Raw genomic sequence first — 24385 nt, 5'->3', positions numbered from 1 at the left:
CTAATAGTGCCACTGGCTGGACTAAGCCGATACAAACCATCACATTCCACTCTCTGGCCCCCCATAGGCTTATTCAAACGCATAAATCTATGGGGGAACATACCTAAACATAGCATAATAAAAAAAGTACATTTAGCCCAAATTCCAAAGCTCCATAGTCTACAGAAGTCTCAACAAATGGCCTCATTGCGTTACTTACCTCGACTTTTAGTTGTCGGGAACGGTAACCGAGACCCGGTGTCTGCTTCTATCTCTCACCCTCGCCTTCTAACCCGTTGCTATCATGCGTGAGTGCATCTCCATCCACGTTGGCCAGGCTGGTGTCCAGATCGGCAATGCCTGCTGGGAGCTCTACTGCCTGGAACATGGCATCCAGCCTGATGGCCAGATGCCAAGTGATAAGACCATTGGGGGAGGAGATGACTCCTTCAACACCTTCTTCAGTGAGACAGGAGCTGGCAAGCATGTGCCCCGGGCAGTGTTTGTAGACCTGGAACCTACGGTCATCGATGAAGTTCGCACTGGCACCTACCGCCAGCTCTTCCACCCTGAGCAGCTCATCACAGGCAAGGAGGATGCTGCCAATAACTATGCCCGTGGCCACTACACCATTGGCAAGGAGATCATTGACCTTGTCCTGGACAGGATTCGCAAGCTGGCTGACCAGTGCACAGGTCTCCAGGGCTTCTTGGTTTTCCACAGCTTTGGCGGGGGAACTGGCTCTGGCTTCACCTCCCTGCTGATGGAGCGGCTCTCTGTGGATTACGGAAAGAAGTCCAAGCTGGAGTTCTCCATTTAACCAGCCCCCCAGGTTTCCACTGCTGTGGTTGAGCCCTACAATTCCATCCTCACCACCCACACCACCCTGGAGCACTCTGATTGTGCCTTCATGGTAGACAATGAGGCCATCTATGATATCTGTCGTAGAAACCTCGACATTGAGCGTCCAACCTACACCAACCTTAACCGCCTTATTAGCCAGATTGTGTCTTCCATCACTGCTTCCCTCAGATTTGATGGGCCCTGAATGTTGATCTGACAGAATTCCAGACCAACCTGGTACCCTATCCTCGCATCCACTTCCCTCTGGCCACTTATGCCCCTGTCATCTCTGCTGAGAAAGCCTACCATGAGCAGCTTTCTGTAGCAGAGATCACCAATGCCTGCTTTGAGCCAGCCAACCAGATGGTGAAATGTGACCCTCGCCATGGTAAATACATGGCTTGCTGCCTGCTGTACCGTGGTGATGTAGTTCCCAAAGATGTCAATGCTGCCATCGCCACCATCAAGACCAAGCGCAGCATCCAGTTTGTAGACTGGTGCCCCACTGGCTTCAAGGTTGGCATTAACTACCAGCCTCCCACTGTGGTACCCGGTGGTGACCTGGCCAAGGTGCAGAGAGCTGTGTGCATGCTGAGCAACACCACAGCCATTGCTGAGGCCTGGGCTCGCCTAGATCACAAGTTTGATCTGATGTATGTCAAGCGTGCCTTTGTGCACTGGTATGTGGGTGAGGGCATGGAGGAGGGTGAGTTCTCTGAGGCCTGTGAGGACATGGCTGCCCTAGAGAAGGATTATGAGGAGGTTGGTGTGGATTCTGTGGAAGGCGAGGGGGAGGAAGAAGGAGAGGAATACTAAGTCCATTCCTTGAGCCCCTGTGTCGTCAAACTGCTCCAGTATTAGTTGCAGGCACTGATGCTTCTGTGCTGTTTCCATTCTGTGATCATGTCTTCTCCATGTTGTACCTCTTAAGTTTTCCATGATGTCTCAAAGTAAAAGCTTTAAGAAAAGAAAAAAAAAAAAGAAGTCTCAACAATGTTAAAAATCCAAAGTTCAAGGTCTCTTCTGAGATCCATCTAATCAATCACTTAACTGTAATTCACAGAGCAAGACAGGAAACCAGCTGGGCAAACTCCAAACTCTGCATCTCCATGGCTGATAACAAAGTGGTCTTCAGATCTCCATTCCTTTTTCATCTTTGTTGACTGCAACAAACTTCTTTCTCCTGGGCTGGGTTCACTCCCTTCTAGCAGCTTTTCTCAACAGATAGCCCATGGCTCTGACATCTCAAACATCTTAGGTTCTCCAAGTCAACTTCAGCTTTTCAGATTCTTGTTCCAATGTCTTGGATCCACACATGATCTTCTGGGCTTGGGTCACTTCTCCAGGTCTGCTCTGTGTAGCACTCTAGGCTCTAGTTGACTCTACTCCATTGCTGCTGCTGTTCTTGGTGATCATCCCATGGTATTGGTTTCTCCAATACACTGGGGTCTTGCAGTGCAACTAGGCTCCACCAATAGCCTCTCAAAGGCTCTCTTCATGGTGCCTAACCTCAGCTCTTTTGCATGGCCCCTTCAGTTCTGGGCCATCATCTGCAACTGAGGCTGCACCTTCACCAATAGCCTTTCTTGGCTGCTTACAGTGCCAAGGCTCAGCTGATGCTCATGACCCCTTCATGTCTTCAAAACCAGTACCACCTGGGTGGTTCTTACACATTATCAAGACCAGCTGCAGCACAAGGTACAACCTTGGCTATCTCTGGAACAAGGTTTCTTTGTGCTCTCAAAAAACACTGCCCAGAACATTTCACCCCAGTGATTCTGGTCTCTTCTTTGTTTTTGTTTTTTTGTTTTTTGTTTTTTGAGACAGGGTTTCTCTATGTAGCCCTGGCTGTCCTGGAACTCACTCTGTAGACCAGGCTGGCCTCGAACTCAGAAATCTGCCTGCCTCTGCCTCCCAAGTACTGGGATTAAAGGAGTGCACCACCACCACCTGGCGATTCTGCGCTCTTCTTAATCACCACAAATTTCTTAGTTCTAGCTAATCAGGATCAATTGTCCCAGTAGTCTCTTCTATTCTTGACTCTAAAGCCAGAGCCATGAGACCGAAACTGTCCAGTTTTGCTGCTTGCTGGGGCTGGAACATGGCCCCCTTGTTCTATTACGTTATCACCAGCTTTCTGTTTTCCAACTCCTTCACTGCCTAAGCTTGTCTGTCCTGGAACTTGCTCTGTAGATTAACCTTGAACTCAGAGATTTGCATGGCTCTATCTCCTGAATATTGGATTAAAGATGTGTACCACCAAGTCTGGATTTAAGCTTTTCTGCACCTAGAACCTGCTCTGTTCCAGGCTGGCCTTGAACTCAGAGAGTTGCTTGTCTTTATCTCCTGGGATTAAAGGATTATATTAACATGACTGGACCTAATTTAGCTGGGTGGGATTTTGCTCCGAGGTCACCACTCCCTTAATTCAATTTAATATCCTTGAGCACAGGATTCAGCTCCATTTCACTTCTTGGTGCCGCTTTAATGCTCAAACCATAGTTTATATTTTTCCTTTCTCAGCTTGCTATACCTGCTTAAAACACTCTTCATGAGACTTAACCAGAGAACAAAGTCCATGATGGGCATTTCTGAGACTTCCTTTGTCAATGCAATTAATCTGAGTTTCTTCACCTTAGCCTCAGGCAAGACTCTTAGACAAGGGCAAAAAGCAGCCACATTCTTCACCAAAATACCACAAAAATAGTCTCTAGGCCACATACTGAAATTCTTCCCCACTGAAACCTCTTGGGACATGTCTGCACATTTCAAATCACTCTCAGTTACAAAGTCTTCCATATTCTTACTAGGATAGCCCATTAAGCCCCATTTAAAGCATTCCACTGCTTTCCAAATCCAAAGTCTCCAAATCTACATTCTTCCAAACAAAAGCATGGCCAGGCCTATCACAGCATACCCCAGTCCCTGGTACCAATTTCTGCCTCAGTTAGGTTTTTACTGCTGTGAACAGACACCATGACGAAGGCAAGTCTTATAAGGATAACATTTAATTGGGGCTGGCTAACAGGTTCAGAGGGTCCTCCATTATCATCAAGGTGGGAGCATGGCAGCATCTAGGCAGGCATGTTGCAGGAGGGGTTGAGAGTTCCATATCTTCATGTAAAGATTGCTAGGCAAATACTGGCTTCCAGGCAGCTAGGATGAGGGTCTCAAAGCCATACCCACAGTGACATGCCTACTCCAGCAAGGGCACATCTTCAAATGAGTTCTTTTTTTCTTAAAAATAATAGGAATTTATTATTAACCTATTCAGGCCAGCTTCTATACCCAAAATTTTGTCTGTGGATTTTATGTGTGTTGTTGTTAATTACTTATTTTTAAAAGATTTGTATATGTATGTATGTATGTATGTATGTATGTATTTGTGTGTGTGTTCAGGTGCTCCAAATGCCAGAAGAATGTGTCATCCCTTGGAGTCAGAATTAGAGAAGGTTGTGAGCGACCTGATGTGTGTACTGGGATTTGAACTTAGGTCCTCTGGAAGAACAGTATACGCTCTTAACCACTAAGGTATTTCTCTTACCTTGTTAATTATTTCTAATTTCCATATAGTACTCCATTTTTATATGTATCACAATTTATATATCAAGTTTCTCATTGAAAAATGGTTGTAGTTTATATCTTGAGCATCAAGATATAATCCCACAGACACTCTCACACATTAAAAAGAAGTTTAAGAGAAATATTATTTGCTTGACATAATAGGGCTGTTATATACAAGAACTCATAGCAGTTGTAACTGAACACATGTAGCCAGTACAAAATTAAGCCAGCAAAACTCCCAGCATAGATGAGGGAGGGGCTCATGAATTCCCACTCCTAGCCAAGAAACTATTAGCAGCTCATGGCTGCTTGGGAAGAAAGAATAAGTTTCCTCTGATCAGCTCCCATGCTGTAGTAGATATTCCTACATCTCTGTACATGTAGGCAACACTAAGTGAAGCCAAGTGAGTTTTTTTTTGTTTTTTGTTTTTAAATGGAAAAAACAGTCCCTAAAGCTGGGAAGGAGAGTGGTGGGGAAACAGTGGAGGAACTGGAAGGCAGGGGTCAGGGAGTGGCTTTAATCAAAGCATTAAATGAATATGAATGAACATTCTCAGTTTAAAAAGGCCAAAGGACAGAACACCCCTACAGACAAAAAGGCACGGAGAACCTTATCCACGGGAAGGGGTAAAGTAGACTTCAAACAAGATTTCCCCTTGAGTCCAAGAAACATTGATTAAGCCTGGGTTGGTCAGTTTTTTGTTAACTTGACACAAACTACTGTCACTAGGAAGAGGGAACTTCAGCTGAAGAATTGCCTCCACAAACCGGCCTGTGTGTCTGCCTATGAGGGAAGTCCTTGATTAATGACTGATGTGGGAGGGCCCAGCCCACTGTGGGTGGAGCCATCTCTTGGCAGGCGGACTTGGGCTATATAAGAAAAGTAACTGGGCAGACCAGAGGAAGCAAGTCTGTAAGAAGCATTCCTGTTAGTGGCGTTTAAATATAAGTGTGTTTACAGTTTTCCTCTTAACTCAGCTAACTCTGGAATTATTGAGACTGGACCGCTACACTTATTTAACATGCTTTAAAGGCACAACAACTGATCAGTATTACTCTATTTTAATCCTCTATGCTAATCTGTCTGCCTTCCAGGAAAAATCCCCAAGATACTTGAATTTTATGGCTTTCTCTGTTTCAGGTGGTTTTCTAACGGTGTCTTCTGGACTCTGTCCCTGTGGCTAATTCCCATTTCCTCTCTCTCTGTCCCACTCCCCTGGCTGGGACAGTCCCACTTCCTTTTCTGTCCTGTTCAGTCATTAGCTGAATTGCTAGCTTTATTGACCAATTAGGGAATATTGGGGAGCTATGTTTACACAACATCGAGTCAGGAGATTCTTTTTGCTGTTGTTGTTTGGTTTCTCTCTGTAGCCCTGGAACTCACTCTGTACACCAGGCTGGCTGCGAACTCAGAAATCTGCCTGCCTCTGCCACCCAAGTGCTGGGATTAAAGGCGTGCGCCACCACTGCCTGACTGAGGCAGGAGCTTCTTAGAATAAAGATTACAATTAGATATGGGGGCACAGAAATCAGCATTTGAATAATACAAGGATAATCTTTACATAGTGCATAATAACATTATTCCTAGACCTCCCCTTGTGTTTTTTTTTCCCTGCTTCCGGGTTCCCTGGATGATGGACCATAACCTGTAAGGCAAAAGAAACTGCTCTGAAAGTTGCTTTTGATCATGGTATTTATCACAGCAACAGAAAGCAAATTAGGACAGGCCTAAGTAAAGGAGATTGAGCAGAGAGCTGGTAATTTAGCTACTTTGTTGGTTGCTGTGGTAAACTACCTAACAAAAGCAACTTCAGGGGGAAAGGATTTATTTTGATACATGGTTCAAAGGCTCAGTCTATCAAGGTGGGTGGGGAAGCTGTGGTAGCAGAAGCTTGGGGTAGCTGGTCACACCACATCTGCAGGTAGGACTCAGAGATCAGTGAATACTTGTGTTCGGTGAGATATCTTCTTTTCAGATAGCCGTGTTTTGGTGCTCCCATCTTTATTGGGGGGGGGGGTTGTCTTCCCCCTGGAATTAACCTAACCAAGATATTCCATCACAGGTATGCACAGAGGCTAATGCAATCTAAACTATCCCACACAGGTATGCACAGAGGCATATAATCTAATCCCTCACAGGGATGCTTGGAACCATGTCTTCAAGGTGATTCTAGATCCTGTGAAACTGATAATCAATATTAACATCAGATGCACACAGGGGAACATGTTACCTCCTCTCTGCCCCACAATGTCTGGACCCTCACGACCTCTGCAAGCCTCAGAGGAGACTCTTCTGCTAAGAAGCTGCCTGTTAGCTTCAGTGTCCCTCAGTCCTCACCTACGCGGAGTGGACTTTTCAGTAATGTGGATACCTTTGAATTGCTCATGTCCCTGTAAGTAATTCTAATAAACTCATTGGCTCAACAAGGTACACTTGAACAGAATAATTTCTTTTATCTGTGGTTGCTACACTAACTAGAGTTAATAGAAATTTGTTCACATTTCTCCAGGAAAGCCTTATTAACTGTGATTCTAATTTTGTACTCTCAATAGCTTCCAAGTGCCTCTCTGGCCAAGTGGGCTATACATTTGGTTACACAGTACTTACATAATTTTGACTGACTTATTTCAATTAGTGTAATACTTAGAAGACTCATTCACATGTAGAATATATCAGAAGTTTATGCCTTTGTATAGCCAAGTAACATTTCACTGTGTGTATGTAACCTTTGTTGCTTATCTGATTTCCTATTGATATACTTGTGTTCTTTCTATTTTTTTTTTTTAGCCACAATAGATAATGTAGTGAGCATCTGAATATATTTTTGTGTTTCCTCTTTAGGACTATTTTGAGTACATTTCTAGGGCTCTATATCTGGGTGATGTGTGTGCGCTAGTTTGAATGAGAAAGCCCTCCCCCTCCAGTCCCGGTATGTTTGAATATTTAGTTCTCAGTTGGTGGGACTGGGACCGATTAGGATGAGGACTTGTTGGGAGAGGAGTGTTACTAGGGGTGGGCTCGGAGGTTTCAAAAACCCATAGCATTCCCAGTTAGCTCTTTCTGCCTTGTGCTTATAGATCAGGATGCAAGTTCTTAGCTACTTTTCTAACACCATGTCTGCCTGCCTGCCCAACATGCTCTGTTACAATGGCCACGGACACACTTTCTGAAACTGTAAGGCCAATAAGCTCTCTCCTTTTTTTTAAGTTGCCATGGTCATGGTGTCTTAGCATAGCAATAGAAATAACTAAGACAGTGTGGTGATTTTATGTTTAGATTTCTGAGGAACTGCTAGGCTACTTTTATAACAGTTGCGCTGTTTAACTTTCTCACCAACCACATCAAGGCAAGGGCTCTAATTTCTCTACATCCTTACCAACACTGTTTTTTATGGTAACATGTGTGAAGGATTATATGCTTATGGTTTTGATTTATTCATTCTATTTTCCCAATGATGAATAATACTGAACATCTTTTCTGGTCTGGGTTTGGCATTTCTATAATAGCTTTGGAGAAAAATTTATTTAAGCCTTTTTTTTTCCAGACAGGTTAGTTTGGACTGAATTTACTGTCTATCATAGACTGGGCTCAAATTTCTGGCCTTCTTCCTGATTTAGCATCCCAAGTCTTGGGATTATAGGTATGAATCACTATACCTGGATTTTAAATTGTATCATTTTTCTTTGTTTCTTTCTTTCTTTCTTTGTTTTTTGAGGCAGAGCCTCTTTGTGTAGCCTTGGCTGGCCTGGAAGTCCCTGGGTTGTACACTCTGCTGGTTTCCAACTCAGAGAGATCTGCCTGGCTCTAGCATGCTAGGATTAAAGTCATGTACCATCACACCCTGATCTCATATTTTTTGAGGCAATACCTTTCTATCCAGTGGTCTAGGCTTGCTTGAAGTTGCTTTGTAGTCTAAGCTAGACTTAAACTCATGCTTTTCCTGTCCCAGGCCCCCGATGGCTGGGATTATAGGAATGAACACCATGCATGGTTAAACTCAGCCATTCCTGCCGTTGACTTGTTTGCTTTTCTCACATCAGAATCACCCTCAAGGGGGCTGGAGAGATGGCTCAGTGGTTAAGAACACTGACTGCCCTTCCGAAGGTTCTAAGTTCAGATCCCAGCAAGCACATGGTGGCTCACAACCATGTGTAATAAGATCTGACACCCTCTTCTGGTGTGTCTGATGACAGCTACAGTCTTACCTATAATAATAAATAAATCTTTGGTCAGGAGTGAGCAGAGGTTCTGAGTTCAATTCCTAGCAACCACATGATGGCTCACAACCATCTGTACAGCTACAGTGTACTCATATACATAAAATAATAAAAAAAGAATCCATTGCATACACTAGCAAGATTTTATCGAAAGGACCCAGATGTAGTTGTCTCTTGTGAGACCATGCCGGGGCCTAGCAAACACAGAAGTGGATGCTCACAGTCAGCTAATGGATGGATCACAGGGCTCCCAATGGAGGAGCTAGAGAAAGTACCCAAGGAGCTAAAGGGATCTGCAACCCTATAGGTGGAACAACATTATGAACTAACCAGTACCCTGGAGCTCTTGACTCTAGCTGCATATGTATCAAAAGATGGCCTAGTCGGCCATCACTGGAAAGAGAGGCCCATTGGACACGCAAACTTTATATGCCCCAGTACAGGGGAACGCCAGGGCCAAAAAAATGGGAATGGGTGGGTAGGGAAGTGGGGGGGAGGGTATGGGGGACTTTTGGAATAGCATTGGAAATGTAATTGAGGAAAATATGTAATAAAAAATATTAAAAAAAAGAATCATCCTCAAGTCTTGCAGATTCAAACTTCTGAAAATGACTCCCATCTCTCCTGTCACTTCATCTCCATTCCTTCAGAAAGTAGCCATTACTCACTGGCCTTGCTGTGGGTGCTCCTTAACTGGTCCCCGATCCCTCTCTGCTCCTCTCACATGTACACTTGTGCGAGTGCTTACATCACTCCCTTGCTGGGGAGTTTTCAGGGTAAGGGTAAATTGATGCTAATGTACAAGGTGCTATGGTCCTGGGCTGCTCTTCTCTCCTCGGCCTCTCCTGACCTTGCCATCAGTAACTACGCTCTCTCTAGAACTACACATGTCACCTGTAGACCACCCAACAGTTTGCTTCACTTGCCTCTCGACTTGGGATGTTTCTCTTGCCCCCTCCTTGAACAATTTTCACATTTCATTCACTTCATGCTAACTCACAATCTTCCTTCAGGCCTTAGCTCGGATGCAAAAGTGTGGGTTTTTTTCATCCCCGTTTCTGTGATTCTTCCATGATCTTCTCTAAGACGGAGCTATAACTGGACTAGTTTCGAACATACCACCTTGGGTATAGGTAGCGGCTTGCTGATTCATTTGCCTGCTATTCTGAGGAAGGAGTGTCCATTTTTTACCCATGTTTACCCATACTTCCAACCCCACCATTCCTGAGACAGAAATGATGCTCAACAAATAATTAAGTAAATTACCTCTTTATTAGAGTTTTGTCCATTTTCTCTAGCACAGCCATGCTTGTGAGAAGGCAGTGTAAAAGGAAAATGCTGTATTGAACAATGTGCTATTAAATATCAAGAAACAACAATGTTCCCAAACCCGGTTATCTGATTGGCTAAGCAGCCACTAAGAATGCAGGACCCAAGCCAGCTTCTTAATGATTATCCACAGTGCTTTGTAGTTTGCGCTGGTTTCAGCCAGCCACATGAACTAGAGCTCAGCTCTGAAATGTTCGGCAGGACTGGATGGTTGTAGTGACATACAAACTTGCTTTTCATGCCTGGCCAGACTGGTTAGCTTGGTATGTCCTATTGCAGGGCAGGAGAGAATAAGGAAATAGGCATTTCATGTGAAAAAGTCCTGTCACTGCTGCCAACTCAACAGTGTCTTAGTCATTTCTAAGGCCAGAGCTTTTTCTTCAGGTTAGAAAAGCTGAGATGTTTTCAGTCTGCCTTGTTCTATGGACATCCTATTATTAATATATTTTTAACCTTACATTTTCCAATTTCAGCCACACTCTCCGTTCCCTTTCTCAGAACGTTTACTGCCGTAGTTAAACGAGAGCAGCTGTGTTTGTAAGTCTAGGGTAATGTGAAATGCATCCAAACTACAGTGTAGTAGGCACATGTACACTAAAATACACTGTAAGGTCACAGTGTAGATCATATTAGAGGTCTGCCAAGTGTACTAATAGAGTCTCTAAGGCTCATTACCTCAGGTCAGTGGGCTTTCAGTATCGGTTGAGGTCCATACATGCAGCTTGGATTTGGTCTCACGCTGTAGCATCAGGGCACAGCCAGGGTTGCCGAGTAGGGTACTGTAAACATTCTTCCTGTATCATGGTCTGCTCCCATATCTTTTGTCAAATACACGTTACAAAGTAGCGTTAAATCACTTAAATGATTTTAGATGACTATTCAAGTCCTTGATGAATTTAAGATCAGCAAACAGCCTTCCCGGCCACATCTAAAGCTGGTTCCGGATATGGGAAGTGCAGTGGTTAGTGATGCTACTGACACAGTTCTATATAGTCTGCTCCACCACAAGCCTCAAGGGTCGCTGGAGAACGGAACAGAAGTTAGCGCTGACGTCAGCGCTTCAGTGGCTGTCTTCAGGCGCATTCCCGTGTCCTGCCAATAGAGGGAGCCGTGATTCCACCGCAAGCGCGAAGAACGTCCTTGTCCTCTGCCAGAGGGCAGTAACTGCTGCTCTGAGGTCTTGCTGCTGCCTCAGGCTCCCATGGGTTCCAAGCAGAGTCAACAGCTAAATTTGCTTGCTGATTAATCTTTGTCAGGGCCATGCTCAGGGCTGGACGGCTGGCCCGAGAGCGCTCAGAGGAGTTCACAGCAATCCAATTGGCAACCCTTACTCCACATACTTGTCAGCTACCTTTCCTTGCTCATGAAATTTCTGTTGATTTTAAAGGGCAATGGGGACTATTCATATTTAGACTACTTCATAACCGAAGCTTCCTGGCCCATGAGATGATTATATATGTATGTATATATTCCTGTCAGTCTTCTTAATAGTCAAGTAAATTTCAATGTTATCAATGGCTTAGTGTATAAAAAGACAACAAAACTACTGGGCAGGCAAGTGAACAGTAGAAATTATATTTTTTTTTAAACGTAACTGGTACTAATCAGAAAATACTGTCCAATAGAGGGATAGAGGGTATTCTGAACTTGGACAAAAACAAAAACAACAAACAAACAAACAAACAAACAACAACAACAACAAAAAAACCCCAACAACTAGATTTGGGGCTCCACTCTAAAACTTGAGCTGTCTGTAGTCAGCCTAAGGGAAGCAGGTGAGTTCATTTTCCCCAATGTAAAACAGGAGTAGTACACATATTGGTTTAAATACATAGGACTGCTCCAGGCTCCCAGGGAGCAATGCATGCAAAACACTTCTGTAAATGTGTTATGCAAATATAAGATAGTATTAAAGTACACTTTTCATTAAGTATACAACTTTTGCTTCTTCTTCTTCTTTCTTTTTTTTTTTTTTTTTTTTTTTCAGACAAAGCCTCATTGTGGCCTAGAACTGCTGTGTGGACTAAGGTGGCCTCAATTTTACATTGATCTGCTAACCTCTGACTCCAGAGTGCTGGGATTAAAGCTGTGTGCCACTATGTCTAGCTATTAACTATACAATTTTTTAAAAAGATTTATTTATTTATTATATGTGTGTATACTGTAGCTGTCTTCAGACACTTTTTCTTCTCTCTCCAGCCCTGCTCACTCTGGCCCAAAGATTTATTTATTTATTTATTATATATAAGTACACTGTGGCTGTCTTCAGACACACCAGAAGAGGGCGTTAGATCTCATTACAGATTGTTGTGAGCCACCATGTGGCTCTTAACCACTGATCCATCTCTCCAGCCCAATATACAATTTTTAACTTAAATATTTTAAACATTTTAATATTAGAATTTTAAGTAGTCTAAATATTTTAGATATTTTAAAATTTAAATAGTTTTGGGGGAACTACCTTTTAATACATATAGTATATATTGTATATATATATTTATTTTAAATACACAGTATAAAATAAAATAGTAGAAATATTGTTTAAAACTTCAGAAAGGCTAGACAAATCCTGTAAATTTTCCTAGTAAAAATTACTAATTAATATTTGAATATGTTTTGGGACCAGTCTTCATGGACATGCATGTCCATGAACAATATTTCAAAAACTGAATTGTATTTTAGACTACATTGTTTAAATGGATTTTTTCACTCAGTATTAATAATTGACAGTTGTTTATCTTTATGTTGGGCATTGTTTAAATGTTTAAATCCCACAAGGGATTTAAAAGATACACATTTAAACAATGGATTTTACGTGTGTGTAAAGCATGAGAAAACTGAGGCTCAGAAGTGTGAAATAAATGTTGATTTTCCACAATTTAAATGAATCTCGTAATTAACATATGCCTTTCTGCTTAGGGCCTTCCCGTTTTTATTGTGTTGTTTAAAAATGCCAATTCTTACCTGACAAGGCAGGATTTGCACTTAATCCCAGGACCTGGAGGCAGAAGCAGGCAGATCTCAGGAAGTTCAAGGCCAGGCTGATCTACAAAGTGACTTCTAGGACATCCAAGGCTACCTAGAGAGATCCTGTCTCAAACAACAAGCAAAAGAAAAAGGAAACAACCCAAATAACAAGCCAACCCCCACAAACAAACAAACAACAAAACGAACCAAACAAAACACCTCAAAACCCAAAGAAAGGTCAACTCTCACACCCTAGGTGTTAACAGTTTTCAGGCAAGTTCTCCTAGACCAGTGGTTCTCAACTTCTTAATGCTGTGACTCTTTAATATAGCGCCTCATGTTGTGGTAAACCCCCAACCATAAGTGTAATTGTTTTTCTGTGACATAAACGTCTGGTATGCAGGATATCTGATATGCAGGATATCTGGTATGCATATTTGACCCCCAGAGGGGTCGGGACCCACAGGTTGAGAACCACTGTCCTAGAGCCTTATGCTTGGCATTATCACAATTGAGAACCGCAGCTTTGGTTTCAGTTTGTAGACTGAGATTGCCGCATCGTTCTTTGACTTTGACATGGCGCCAAGCTGCCCTCCAGAAGTGTCATACCAGGCCACATGCCCACACACAGAGTGTGATTCACTTAGGCTCTTTTATGTGTGCCTCTGTGCTCCAGAATGCAACCTTGTAAATGGCTTCTCTCTCAGTTTGTCTTTAGGCTCATTTATAGGCTGCTGGCCTCCATGTGTCTGCAGGCAGGTAGGCTATGCTCAAGTTTTGACCGGAGGCCTGGCATTTTCTTTTTTCTTTTCTTTTCTTTTCTTTTCTTTTCTTTTCTTTTCCTCTCCTCTCCTCTCCTCTCCTCTCCTCTCCTCTCCTCTCCTCTCCTCTCCTCTCCTCTCCTCTCCTCTCCTCTCCTCTCCTCTCCTCTCCTCTCCTTTCCTTTCTTTCTTTCTTTCTTCCTTTGATTTTTGGTTTTTTGAGACAGGGTTTCTCTGTATAGCCCTGGCTGACCTGGAACTCACTCTGTAGACCAGGCTGGCCTTGAACTCAGAAATTTGCCTGCCTCTGCCTCCCGAGTGCTGGTATTAAAGGCATACGCCACCACGCCTGGCTGAGGCCTGGCATTTTCATTTTGCTTGTCAGTAATTCTGAGCTTTTTAGGAAATGGTTTTTGTAGCCTGTTCAAGAATAGATTCTCAGGCTGGGCATGGTAGTGCATGCCTTTAATCCCAACAATTGGGAGGCAGATACAGGCAGATCTCTGTGACTTTGAACCAAGGCTAGTCTACAAAGTGAGTACCAGGACACAGGACAGCCAGAACTACACAGAGAAAATATCAAACATAAAAATATATATACATATCATTACACACACACACACACACACACACACACACACACACACACACACACACACACACACACACATTACAGATGGTTGTGAGCCATCATATGGGTGCTGGGAATTGAACTCAGGTCCTCTGGAAGAGCAGCTAGTAGTATTGATACCTGAGCAGTCTTTCCAGCCCTTATTTATTTTTAAAATGGAGCAAGAGTCTATCATACTGAGACTCTAAATAAAGTATTTCCCCATCTCCTGAAAAAAACAAAAAACAAAACAACAAAAAAAACCCTTCTTCCTTCTACTAAGAAAATTGGTTTCTTTGAATTTCATTGTCCCTGGAGCAAAGAACTATTTTTTTCCTCCTTAGGAGATAGAAATACATTAGACAAAACAAAACAGAAACTAGCTCATTAACAATTAACTCTGAATAATTAAGCTATCCAGCGAGTTCTACACAGACATCAGCGTGAGTGATTGTGTGCTCTAGAATATTCAGTAGGAAAGACAGTCACCTCTGACCTCCATACAAAGTTTATGTTGAACGGTATATCAATGATCGTTTCTAATCATCTCTGGCTTTTCCTTTTAGCTTAAAACTATATGCAGATAAGAAAGCTATAAAAATCAGATACAGCCAGGTAATCTGTCCTTAACGTCACAAATCAATATGAAAATGCTTTCTTTTTCTCCTGTGTATTTTCAATGGAGACTCTGTATGCTCTTGCAGATTTCTCAAACAGATCTTCAATAGAGTGCTACAAACCACAGGGTATTTCTTCCTCAAGTAACTTACAGAAAAGGCAAATCAAGACAGTGTCCTCAGAATGGCAGGGTCTTGGGACTCTCTCTCTCTCTCTTTCTCCTTCTCTGGGGGCTGTAGCCACATGATTTATGAAGATAGTGATTTGAAATTCCAGGTATCCGTTGAAGATGTCATATGAGAGGGCTGAAGAAATCAAAATTCTCTGTTGGTCCCAGATTATATTAGATCCTATAGAGAAGCATTCTGTGCGCGAAGGTTCCAGTGAAGAGCCCTGGATAGATATACTTTAGTCGATGAAAATCAAGTGCGGGATTTTGTTACACCGCGGGCACTGTTCTGTGATTGCTGGCACAGCTACTTTTATTTTATTTTATTTTATTTTATTTTATTTTATTTTATTTTATTTTATTTTATTTATTTTATTTCAGCATTCAGGGAATATCAAACAGCATCAGTCCATTGGCTTGCTTCCAACTTCCAGAACACAGAATTCAAACGAGCACGGAATTGTCTCACAGACATGAATAAGACAGCTTCACACCCATTACATTTTGGACCGAAGATCTGTCAGAAAACTTTGCAAGCATTAACTGATAAAAATTGCAACCTCTTTCAGGAATTATGGGCTGTATTCTGGCTTCCAAAGAGAAAACCAAAACCTATGGAGCTATATCCTCTTACTGTCTACTGGAAGAAAACAACTCCTTGTTCTGCCTGTACAAATGAGTAATCAGACTAATTCCCGTTCCCCCCACCCCCTGCGACTTGGCACAATTTCCTTTTGACCTGATTGAATCCACCAGATGTTTTGGCAGCTTCTGGAGACATATCTAAGTAACTTAATAATTGATTTAAGCAAACGTATCAGAATGTGGACTGGCAGTGGAATCAGAGGTTCTCTGTTCTGTAATAACTTTGAATTCCATTAAAAAAAAAAGGCAGTCAGCTTCCATAATTGAAATGAATAGAGAGATTGGCACCATTTTGTTCATTTACTCTGGTAATTTGCAGCCTGTTTAGGTCTTCACCTTCCTATAACTGTTGAAAGAAATGAAGGAAAATCCATAACATCGGAGAAATGGAAAAATTGTCCTGAGGCTGTCTGTTGGAAGTTAAGTAACATGTTTGTCTGCAGAAACATTGCTTGATTAGAAAAGGAGGAGGAGGAGAAGGAGGAGGAAGAGGAGGAGGAAGAGGAAGAGGAGGAGGAAGAGGAAGAGGAGGAGGAAGAGGAAGGGGAGGAGGAAGAGAAGGGGAAGAAGAGGAAGAGGTAGAAGAAGAAGAGGAGGAAGAGGAAGAGGAAGGAGGAGGAGGAGGAGGCGAAGAAGAAGAAGAAGAAGAAGAAGAAGAAGAAGAAGAAGAAGAAGAAGAAGAAGAAGAAGAAGAAGAAGAAGAAGAAGAAGAAGAAGAAAACAATGTAACTATCCCGGGATTCTCCGACTGATTTTCTAGGGTGGATACTTTAGGATACTTTAGCATTTCTTTCTGGTTTTGGATTATTTCACATGATGCTGTTTTATGCCAGAAAAATCATACTTTTTCCTTCTTGTTTTTTTCTCTGGGCACATTTGCTACATGATCATCTCTACAGATGATAAAGAATGTTACTTATGAATAGATCTTAGAAATGGAAGCGGTTTACATTGATTTACAGTCAGCAGAGACTGGTTGAGAATCCCACAGAGCTATGCTTCAAATGTGAAACTCCCAGTTACTGCACATGCTCTGCTTTTTTGTTTGCTTGCTTTTGCTTTCCGTTTCCTCTTATATACAGGCTAGTTCTCTTGACAATCTTGAAATGTTTAATAAATACAATTTTAAAATGTCTTTTTCCCCCCATCTCCCTCTCTTCATGAAAAACCAATCCAAACCATAAGAATGATGAGAGAGGGAGAGAGATAAAGATAGAGAGATGGAGAGAGGGAGTGGAGAGAGGGAATAGACAGACAAAAATCTAATGAAACAAGACCATATGTGGACATCCAGAAAGAAACACTCACACACAGCCTCCCTCCCTCTCACACACACCCTCTGCACTTAGACCTAAGGAGGTGATTAGCACCTGTGCCTAGGACTCTGTACAAACTTCCTCTTTCTTAAGGGCCTGGAGTGCAGAGACCATTACAGTCTTTGATTGGCATATTGCAGTCAGTGTTCTTGGTAAATACTGTTCTGTATCAGCACACTAATAATCCTGTCAGCAGATTTCCTTAATCACCCAATGCTCTCTGCGAGTGTTGTTTTTCTTCATGTGCTCAGAAGGCAGACTGGCTCCACCAGTCTTTCCCTGTGCTGGCTGACACAGGAGCGTTCTGTATTTGATAACAACCAATGCTAATGGTCCACTAGCTCTCTTTGAAACCCATCTTTCTTGGTTGGCTACTTGCCCTGGAGTACAGAGAATACAACACAAGATCTAATTCAAAACTACTTGGAAGCAAGAAGAGAAAAACATATTTTATGAAATGATTTGGATGAAATGTTTCCTAGTGTAAGCATGAGCGAACATAAGAATCCTAAGTGGCGAGGTCTTGTGTAAAGTGTTGGGCAAACTGGTTAATACTGGAAGATGTGCTGAGTCTGCTGCTGTAGGGCCAGATGATTTTATAGGGGCTCTAGGCAGCCAAGGCTATTTCTTTACTTTAATTCTGTCCTCTATTCCTCTTTTCTATTTCATTAAAAAAGAAAAAGAAAGCCTGGCAGTGGTGGCACATGCCTTTCATCCTAGCACTTGGGAGGCAGAGGCAGGTGGATTTCTACGTTGGAGGCCAGCCTGGTCTACAGAGTGAGTTCCAGGATAGCCAGGGCTGTACAGAGAAAACCCTGTCTCAACAACAAGAAAGAAAGAAAAAGAAAGGAAGGAAGGAAGGAAGGAAGGAAGGAAGGAAGGAAGGAAGGAAGAGAGAAAAAGAAAAAAAATTGAAATAGGGTTTTATGTATTCCAAGTTGACTGTAAACTTGCTTTGTAACCAAGGATAAAGTTGAACCCCTGACCCTCCTGTCTCTATCACCCCAGAGCTGGCATTGCAGGCATGTGGTATCAGATCTGGTTTAATGTGGTACTGAGAATTGAACCCAGGCAAGTGTTCTACAAGTTGTGCCACATCACCTTTCTGTCCTCCTCTCTTAATGTCTTGGTTGGTTCTAGGCTTAGAACATTGAGACAATATAAGGCTAGCCCCATGAAACAGGACAGGCAGCCTTTATGCCTTTTAAGTTTTGTTTGGTGAAAATCGTATTTCTATTAAAACGGCGAAGGTGGCAGAGGGACTAGCAATTCTTGAGTAAGTGTTGGGTGCAGGGAGTCCCACAGACCATCCTTGAAACTTGCACTGGCTCTCCTTATACACAGGGGGTTGAAGACCAGAGGTCAGAGAATTACTTAGTGTCTGAGCTAGGGATGGAACCCAGGATGGCCTGATTTAAAGGTTTAAGTCTTCTTACCACTGGGTGTCTGAAACTGCTGCTGCTTCCTTCTTGAGGGTCTGTCCTTGGTGAAGGGACAGCAGGTGGAAAAGGGGCATCCTTAGTGAGTCTCCAGGCTTCTAGGGTGTTGGTGTAGTATTCTGATAAACTTCATAAAGCCAATTTCTTGTTTCCTGGCTACACCAGTTGGGATAAGTGAGACTCATAAGCCATGTCCAGAAACATGTCTAAATGATATCTGCACAGTACAGTTAAAGAGAGACTCAGCCAGGTATTTCTATAATCTTAGCACTTGGGAGCTGAATGTAGGAGGATCTGGAGTTCAGCCTTGGCAACATAGTAATTACAAGAGAATCCTAGATACGTGAAACATCATTCAACACACACACACACACACACACACACACACACACACACACACACACACACACTGTAAAATTTTAATCTATATACTTAACTCCTCCAATTTGGAACTACCTGGATGATTGACTGAACTAACTTTCCTTCCTTCCTTCCTTCCTTCCTTCCTTCCTTCCTTCCTTCCTTCCTTCCTTCCTTCCTTCCTTTCTTCCTTTCTTCTTCTTTCTCTCTCTCTCTCTTTCTTTCTTTCTTTCTTTCTTTCTTTCTTTCTTTCTTTCTTTCTTTCTTTCTTTCTTTCTTTCTTTCTCTCTCTCTCTCTCTTTCTTTCTCTCTCTCTCTTTCTTTCTCTCTTCTTTCCGTCCTTCCTTTCTTCCTTCCTTTCTTCCTTTCCTTCTTCCTTTCTTTCTTTCAAAAAAGATTTATTTATTTATATATGAGTGGTCCATTTGCATGTATGCCTGCATGACAGAAGAGGGCATCAGATCCCATTACAGATGGTTGTGAGCCACCATGTGGTTGCTGGGAATTGAACTCAGGACCTCTGGGAGAGCAGCCAGTGCTCTTAACTGCTGAGCAGTATCTCCAGTCCTCTTTCTTGAAAAAAAAAAACATTGTTGTTTTATACTGTGACCACAGTCTCCCCTCTCTCCTTTCCTCTCAATTCTCCCTACATCCCTTCTTCCCCAGCCACTCTTTCTCTAATTTACTGAACTTTTTCATCTTGGCATTAATGCTTAGTGCTTTATAGATACAGCTATTGCCTTTTTTATTTTCCAGTTTGAACTTGGCTTTTAGGAATTGCATGATGGCTCTACTCCATTCTTTGTAAGCTCATTGGTCAAGTGGATTGCATTTGTGGCCTCTCTTTAAAAGGTGCCTTGCAGTGTATGAGCACAATTTTGTAAATTAATATCATCATTAGAAAATAGGCTGACCTCCTTGTATACTCCCTGTAGCTTGTTATTCGTGCAGCCTGGTCGGGCTGCACAGACAGCAAGAGGTTTTGGCATGAATCTGGGGCCCAGGGGAGTATTAACTTACAAGGCTTTCCCTATTTTGCTTTTACATATCTGAAAGTATTTCAGAACTTAGTGGCTGAAATACAAGTTATTAAATACACGTGGCCAGACTATAAGAAATGCTTTTCTGCCCTCTAGGTCCCCTTTGAAGAAAAGGTAGCTGAGAAATGAACTGGTGTCTTTGTCATAATTACACCTGATTGCAGTATAATCAAGATTATAAAAGGATCCTTAGCTAAAAGTCAAGGTGGGTCCTACATGGAATTTAAGTGTCATATTTGGGGGTTAGAAAAATCCTTTCATGAAACTTCAACAGTTCTTGGTGAATGGAAGATAAAAATCAGAAGGAAAACTTTGGTTTTCAGGTCACCCAGCCCAGTTTTTATTCCAGTCCCCTTCTCTTATGCTGAGCTGTCTTAGGAATCAGAGGCCAAATTGGGGAGTGGGTGTGTGATCCTGGGAAACCTGTCCTTCAGAGTGTGAATTTTTCTCACCGTGTATGCTCACTGCTCAGTGTAAACAGTCTGGCCCTCTCCATGTGTGTTCCTCTGCGGTCGTCGGGGTCGGTCGCAAGGGCAGACACTGACCGAGTATGATGCCTGGACACTGAAGAGTGTCTGCCAGTCTCCAGCAGCTGGAGAAGGTTTGAGCCCCTCTGGCAGATGTTTCATGTTCCAGCCACTTCATTAACGTTGGAAACAAAACCCCCACTACTCTTCTGACCAAGGTCCCACTTGTGATTGACAGCTGGGGTGTGCTTCCTCCCAGTAGGGATGCTTTGCAATCTAAGTGTGGCGCAGAGAGGGTGAAAAAAGGGGAGCTTGAAGGGGGGAAAAAAGAAAATAAAAGAAATTGGGCTACATGCCATTGTTCAAAGCTCAAAATTAACAAGGAAAGGGGAGAGACTCATTTAAAGAGAAAGACAAATTTAGTACAACTAATTAAGAGTTGATGTCCCATCAAACACATTATTTAATTTTATTTCCAGAGCTTCCATACAATCATGTGTTCATGGCACATTCACTGAGAAGCGACCATGTGTCAGGCACTATATGATGGTAGGGGGTGAATAATGTTCAATAAGGCATCGGCCATCAGGAATTCACTATCCATCGGGTGAAATAAACAAAGAGCACACTGACAGAACTGCTGGGATAGGGGCAGGAACAGTAAAGGACAAGCTTAGGGATGAGACGAGGCTGCTCGAGAGGAGGTTGTATTTGGATGTGTCTCTGGTTTTTCTGGGCAAAGAAGAGAGGGGAGGGGTGGCAGAGCATTCCAATTAAAGGCAAGGCTTGTAAAAGGCCAACCCTGTGAAGTAGAAATTAGGATTACCGTTTGGAAATGAAAAGCCAAGGTCAGTTTAGGGAACGAATACCAGACAGCCAAAGACTCTAGGCTCCAAGATTCAGGGCTGCTTATTCCTTCCTTCAGCGGGAATTTGTTCTTCCAGTCCCCTTCCTTCCTTGTAGGGGGGGGTAAAAAAGAGAGAGAAAGTTTGTAAGGCACCGATGGGGGATGCTCTCTACTTCTTTGGCTATCAAAATTCACTAGCTTTCAAGCCAAATTGACAGGAGGGTTTAAGTGAATTTTGTGCCTGAGGCTCTATGGGAAGAAGGGAGCAGTAAGACGACAGAATGAGGCCCCACTTGGAAAGACTTGTCATGGGGCCAGTCCATTCCTGCAGACTGGGCTAGGAGTTCAAGCACTTGGTCTGTCTAAGAGCTTCCCTGGGTACGGGTTCACAAATGCCACTCCTGACTCGAGTTTGGAGAGAGAAAAGGTGGAGAGGGAGAAAGAAAGGGAAGAAGAAAAAGAAACAAGCATGCATTATGGGGGGAAGAACGGAACGAAGGGCAGAAGTAAGGAAAGAGAAAAAGGAGCCCAAACTTAGAAGCCCCAAAGGCGAGTACCAACGAGGGAAAGGGAGAAATGAGAGGGGTAAAAAGAGGGAAGAGCCAAGAGAAAGAAAGAAAAAAGGTTGAAGGACAGGAGTGCAGGACAGAGACAGGGTTACCGATAGTGAGACCCAGAGCGCACGCCTTCGCGAGACCACTCCGGAACCTGCTAGCCTAAGCGCAGCGGCACGCTCAAGCTCCGGCCCTGAGGCCATTCGGATGCCGGGCTCCGAGCGCTGCAAGCCGGTCTCCCTGTCGCCTCCGTCAGACTCAATTCCCGCCAAGCACTTAGTTTCTTCGTGGCTGCCTATGGTGCGGCATGGCACTGTACGGGTGACTCAAGAGAGCAGCGCCTCAGGATTAGCACGGCAGCGAGTGTTGCGCTGGGTCCCTGGCCCCTGGCTCCTCGCGTAGCGGGTCGAGGCGACCGGTGGCGCACCCCGACAGGTCCTAGGCCCTCCGTCCTCCACAGCAGATAGTCCACAGAGTCCAGGGATAAAGGCAAGGACCTCAGCCTCTGGGGTACCTAGCTGCAGTGCTGGCTACCTATGTCTGGTACAGCAGAAATAAAAGCAATCTCAAGAGTTAAGAAGGAAAGAGAAATCAGGCAGAGGCAGACACACGAGAAATAAAAATCATTAATACGAGCTGATGCCCACAGCAAACGCTCGACTATGATTCAGTCTATTAATGCCTATTTTCTTTAAGTGTTTAATCATTAGTTCAGCAAGTTTGTTCCTTAGCGAGTTTAACCACCGGCCCAGGTGCGCGTCCCGACTTGCTTCCGCGGCTAACCATGCTCGGAGCGCGTAGCCACGGGATCAGTCGCACCGTGCGAGCGTCAGGCAAACACCATCGGCTGTTTTGTCCCAAATTCTGTGTCCCCGCTGTCCGTTTCTTTTCCAGCTTGCGCACACCACTTCAGGGGCACAGTCTTGGGGGCTGGGAGTGCACCCGGAGGTCGTTTCCCACGGCCGGCCGGCCGGCTGGAAGAGTCACTGACAGCAGGAGCTGTCCTAGGCGCTTAGGTGCGGGCCGGACGCTCTAACGCAAGGATTGTGGTTAGGAACAAAGTTCGTACAGACATTGGTAGGAACAGATTCTGAGATTAGGACGCTAGGAAGAAAGAGGCAAACCATCCCCCAATACCAGAAGTGTGTTATACCCCGGAATGGAAAGCGGGATTGGGCACTAGGAAAAGCCAGAATTTGGGCTAACTTTGGAAGGGCCGCGGGCACGTCGCGATCCCGCTGTTTTGGCCCTTTCTGGCAAAAGAAAACCGTTGTATGAACAGAATTTAAACACACACTCACACACACCACATTACTACCCTAGTTTATAATTGGGATAACGGAGTGTGCTAAATTCATTTGTAGTTTGGGGTCGTAGTGAGGCAATCAAGTTTGCAACCTTGGAGCAAATGCCCCACCTCGGGAGCGCACGGCTGCAGCGCGGGCTTCGGAGCTGTGGGCTGGGTTGAGAGAGGACACTGTGGTTTAGGGAAATGGCCCAGCGGGGACAAGTGAGGCTCGGTGGTCGTCGGAAAGCGCGCGCTCTGGAGCCCGGAGCTTCGCGATTCTGGATGAAGATGCCACTGCTTTATGGCAAGAGGTGTGGACATAGCTGCCTATAGGGTTGCGGGGGCGGAGGGGCGGGAGCGGTGCCCCCTTTAGCAGGACTGGCGCTAAGGGAGGACAGAGGGGCGATGCGACTCGGAAAAGTGGCGGCTAGACTCCTGAGTCCCTGGAGAAGGAGGCGCGCGCCCGCAGTCCTGCGCGTGCACACACACACACGAGCGCGCGCACACACCCGTACACACACCTGGAGCTGGGGGAGGGGGAAAGGAGAACCGGAGCGAGTGTCTTAAAATAGAGCCGCCTGGGGAGCGCTCGACTCTCGGATCGGCGGGAGGCAGCGGGCAAGAGCGGTCGGACCCGGGGTGCGCAGGTCAGCACCCCAGCCGCACGGGCGCGCAGGGGCGGGGTAGCGGCCGACGCCCCTCGGCTCGCGCTCCGCACCTGGCCCTGCAGGAAGTGCGCGCTGATTGACAGCTGCGGTGTCCCAAAAAGGCTGTAGTCAAAGATGCTGCTCGGCGGGTGGGTGTAGACGCAGCAGGCGCGCCCGTGCCCTCTCTGCTTTGCGCGCCTCCCCGGGCCCCGCCGCCCCTCTGGCTGCCGAGGAGCGGGGCTCAGGCCCCAGCCAGCGAGCCACCTCCTGCGGTCCCGGACGGCCAGGCGCTCGCCGCGCTCAGGTCGCCAGGCTCTGGTCCCGGCTCACCATGCACTGCCACGCGGAACTGAGGCTGAGCTCACCCGGCCAGCTCAAAGCAGCCAGGCGGCGCTACAAGACTTTCATGATCGATGAGATCCTCTCCAAGGAGACCTGCGACTACTTTGAGAAACTTTCCCTCTACTCTGTGTGCCCGTCGCTGGTGGTGCGACCCAAGCCCCTGCACTCTTGTACCGGTAAGACAACCGCTGGGCGATATAGTGGGCTGCTGTACTTTTGCCCGTGTGCGGTCGCCTCTGCTTTCCAACCTGAGAGCCAGAGGGACCAAAGGATTCTTTTCCTGCGTCCTTGCAAGAACAGACTCGCCCGCCAGTGGTGGGCATTCAAAAGCGTTTGCAACCGGGCCTGGGCAGGTACTGCTCCCTGGATGGGAGATGAGTTA

At 44.6% G+C, this 24385-nt stretch overlaps 1 protein-coding gene and 1 pseudogene across 1 annotated transcript in view; both read left to right on the top strand.

The window, feature by feature from the left end:
- On the top strand, positions 229 to 1790 carry Gm3756 (predicted gene 3756; annotated as a pseudogene).
- The window catches only part of Barx2 (BarH-like homeobox 2), a 67242-nt gene continuing 66655 nt past the window's right edge, over positions 23799 to 24385 (top strand). Inside the window, exon 1 of the mRNA NM_013800.2 lies at positions 23799 to 24179. Coding sequence (NP_038828.2) covers positions 23993 to 24179 — 187 coding nt within the window. The 5' untranslated portion in view covers positions 23799 to 23992. The remainder of the gene's footprint in view (positions 24180 to 24385) is intronic.

The sequence above is a fragment of the Mus musculus genome, chromosome 9 (assembly GCF_000001635.26).
Source record: "Mus musculus strain C57BL/6J chromosome 9, GRCm38.p6 C57BL/6J".
Classification (NCBI taxonomy): domain Eukaryota; kingdom Metazoa; phylum Chordata; class Mammalia; order Rodentia; family Muridae; genus Mus; species Mus musculus.
This window is presented reverse-complemented; position numbering and strand designations above follow the sequence as displayed.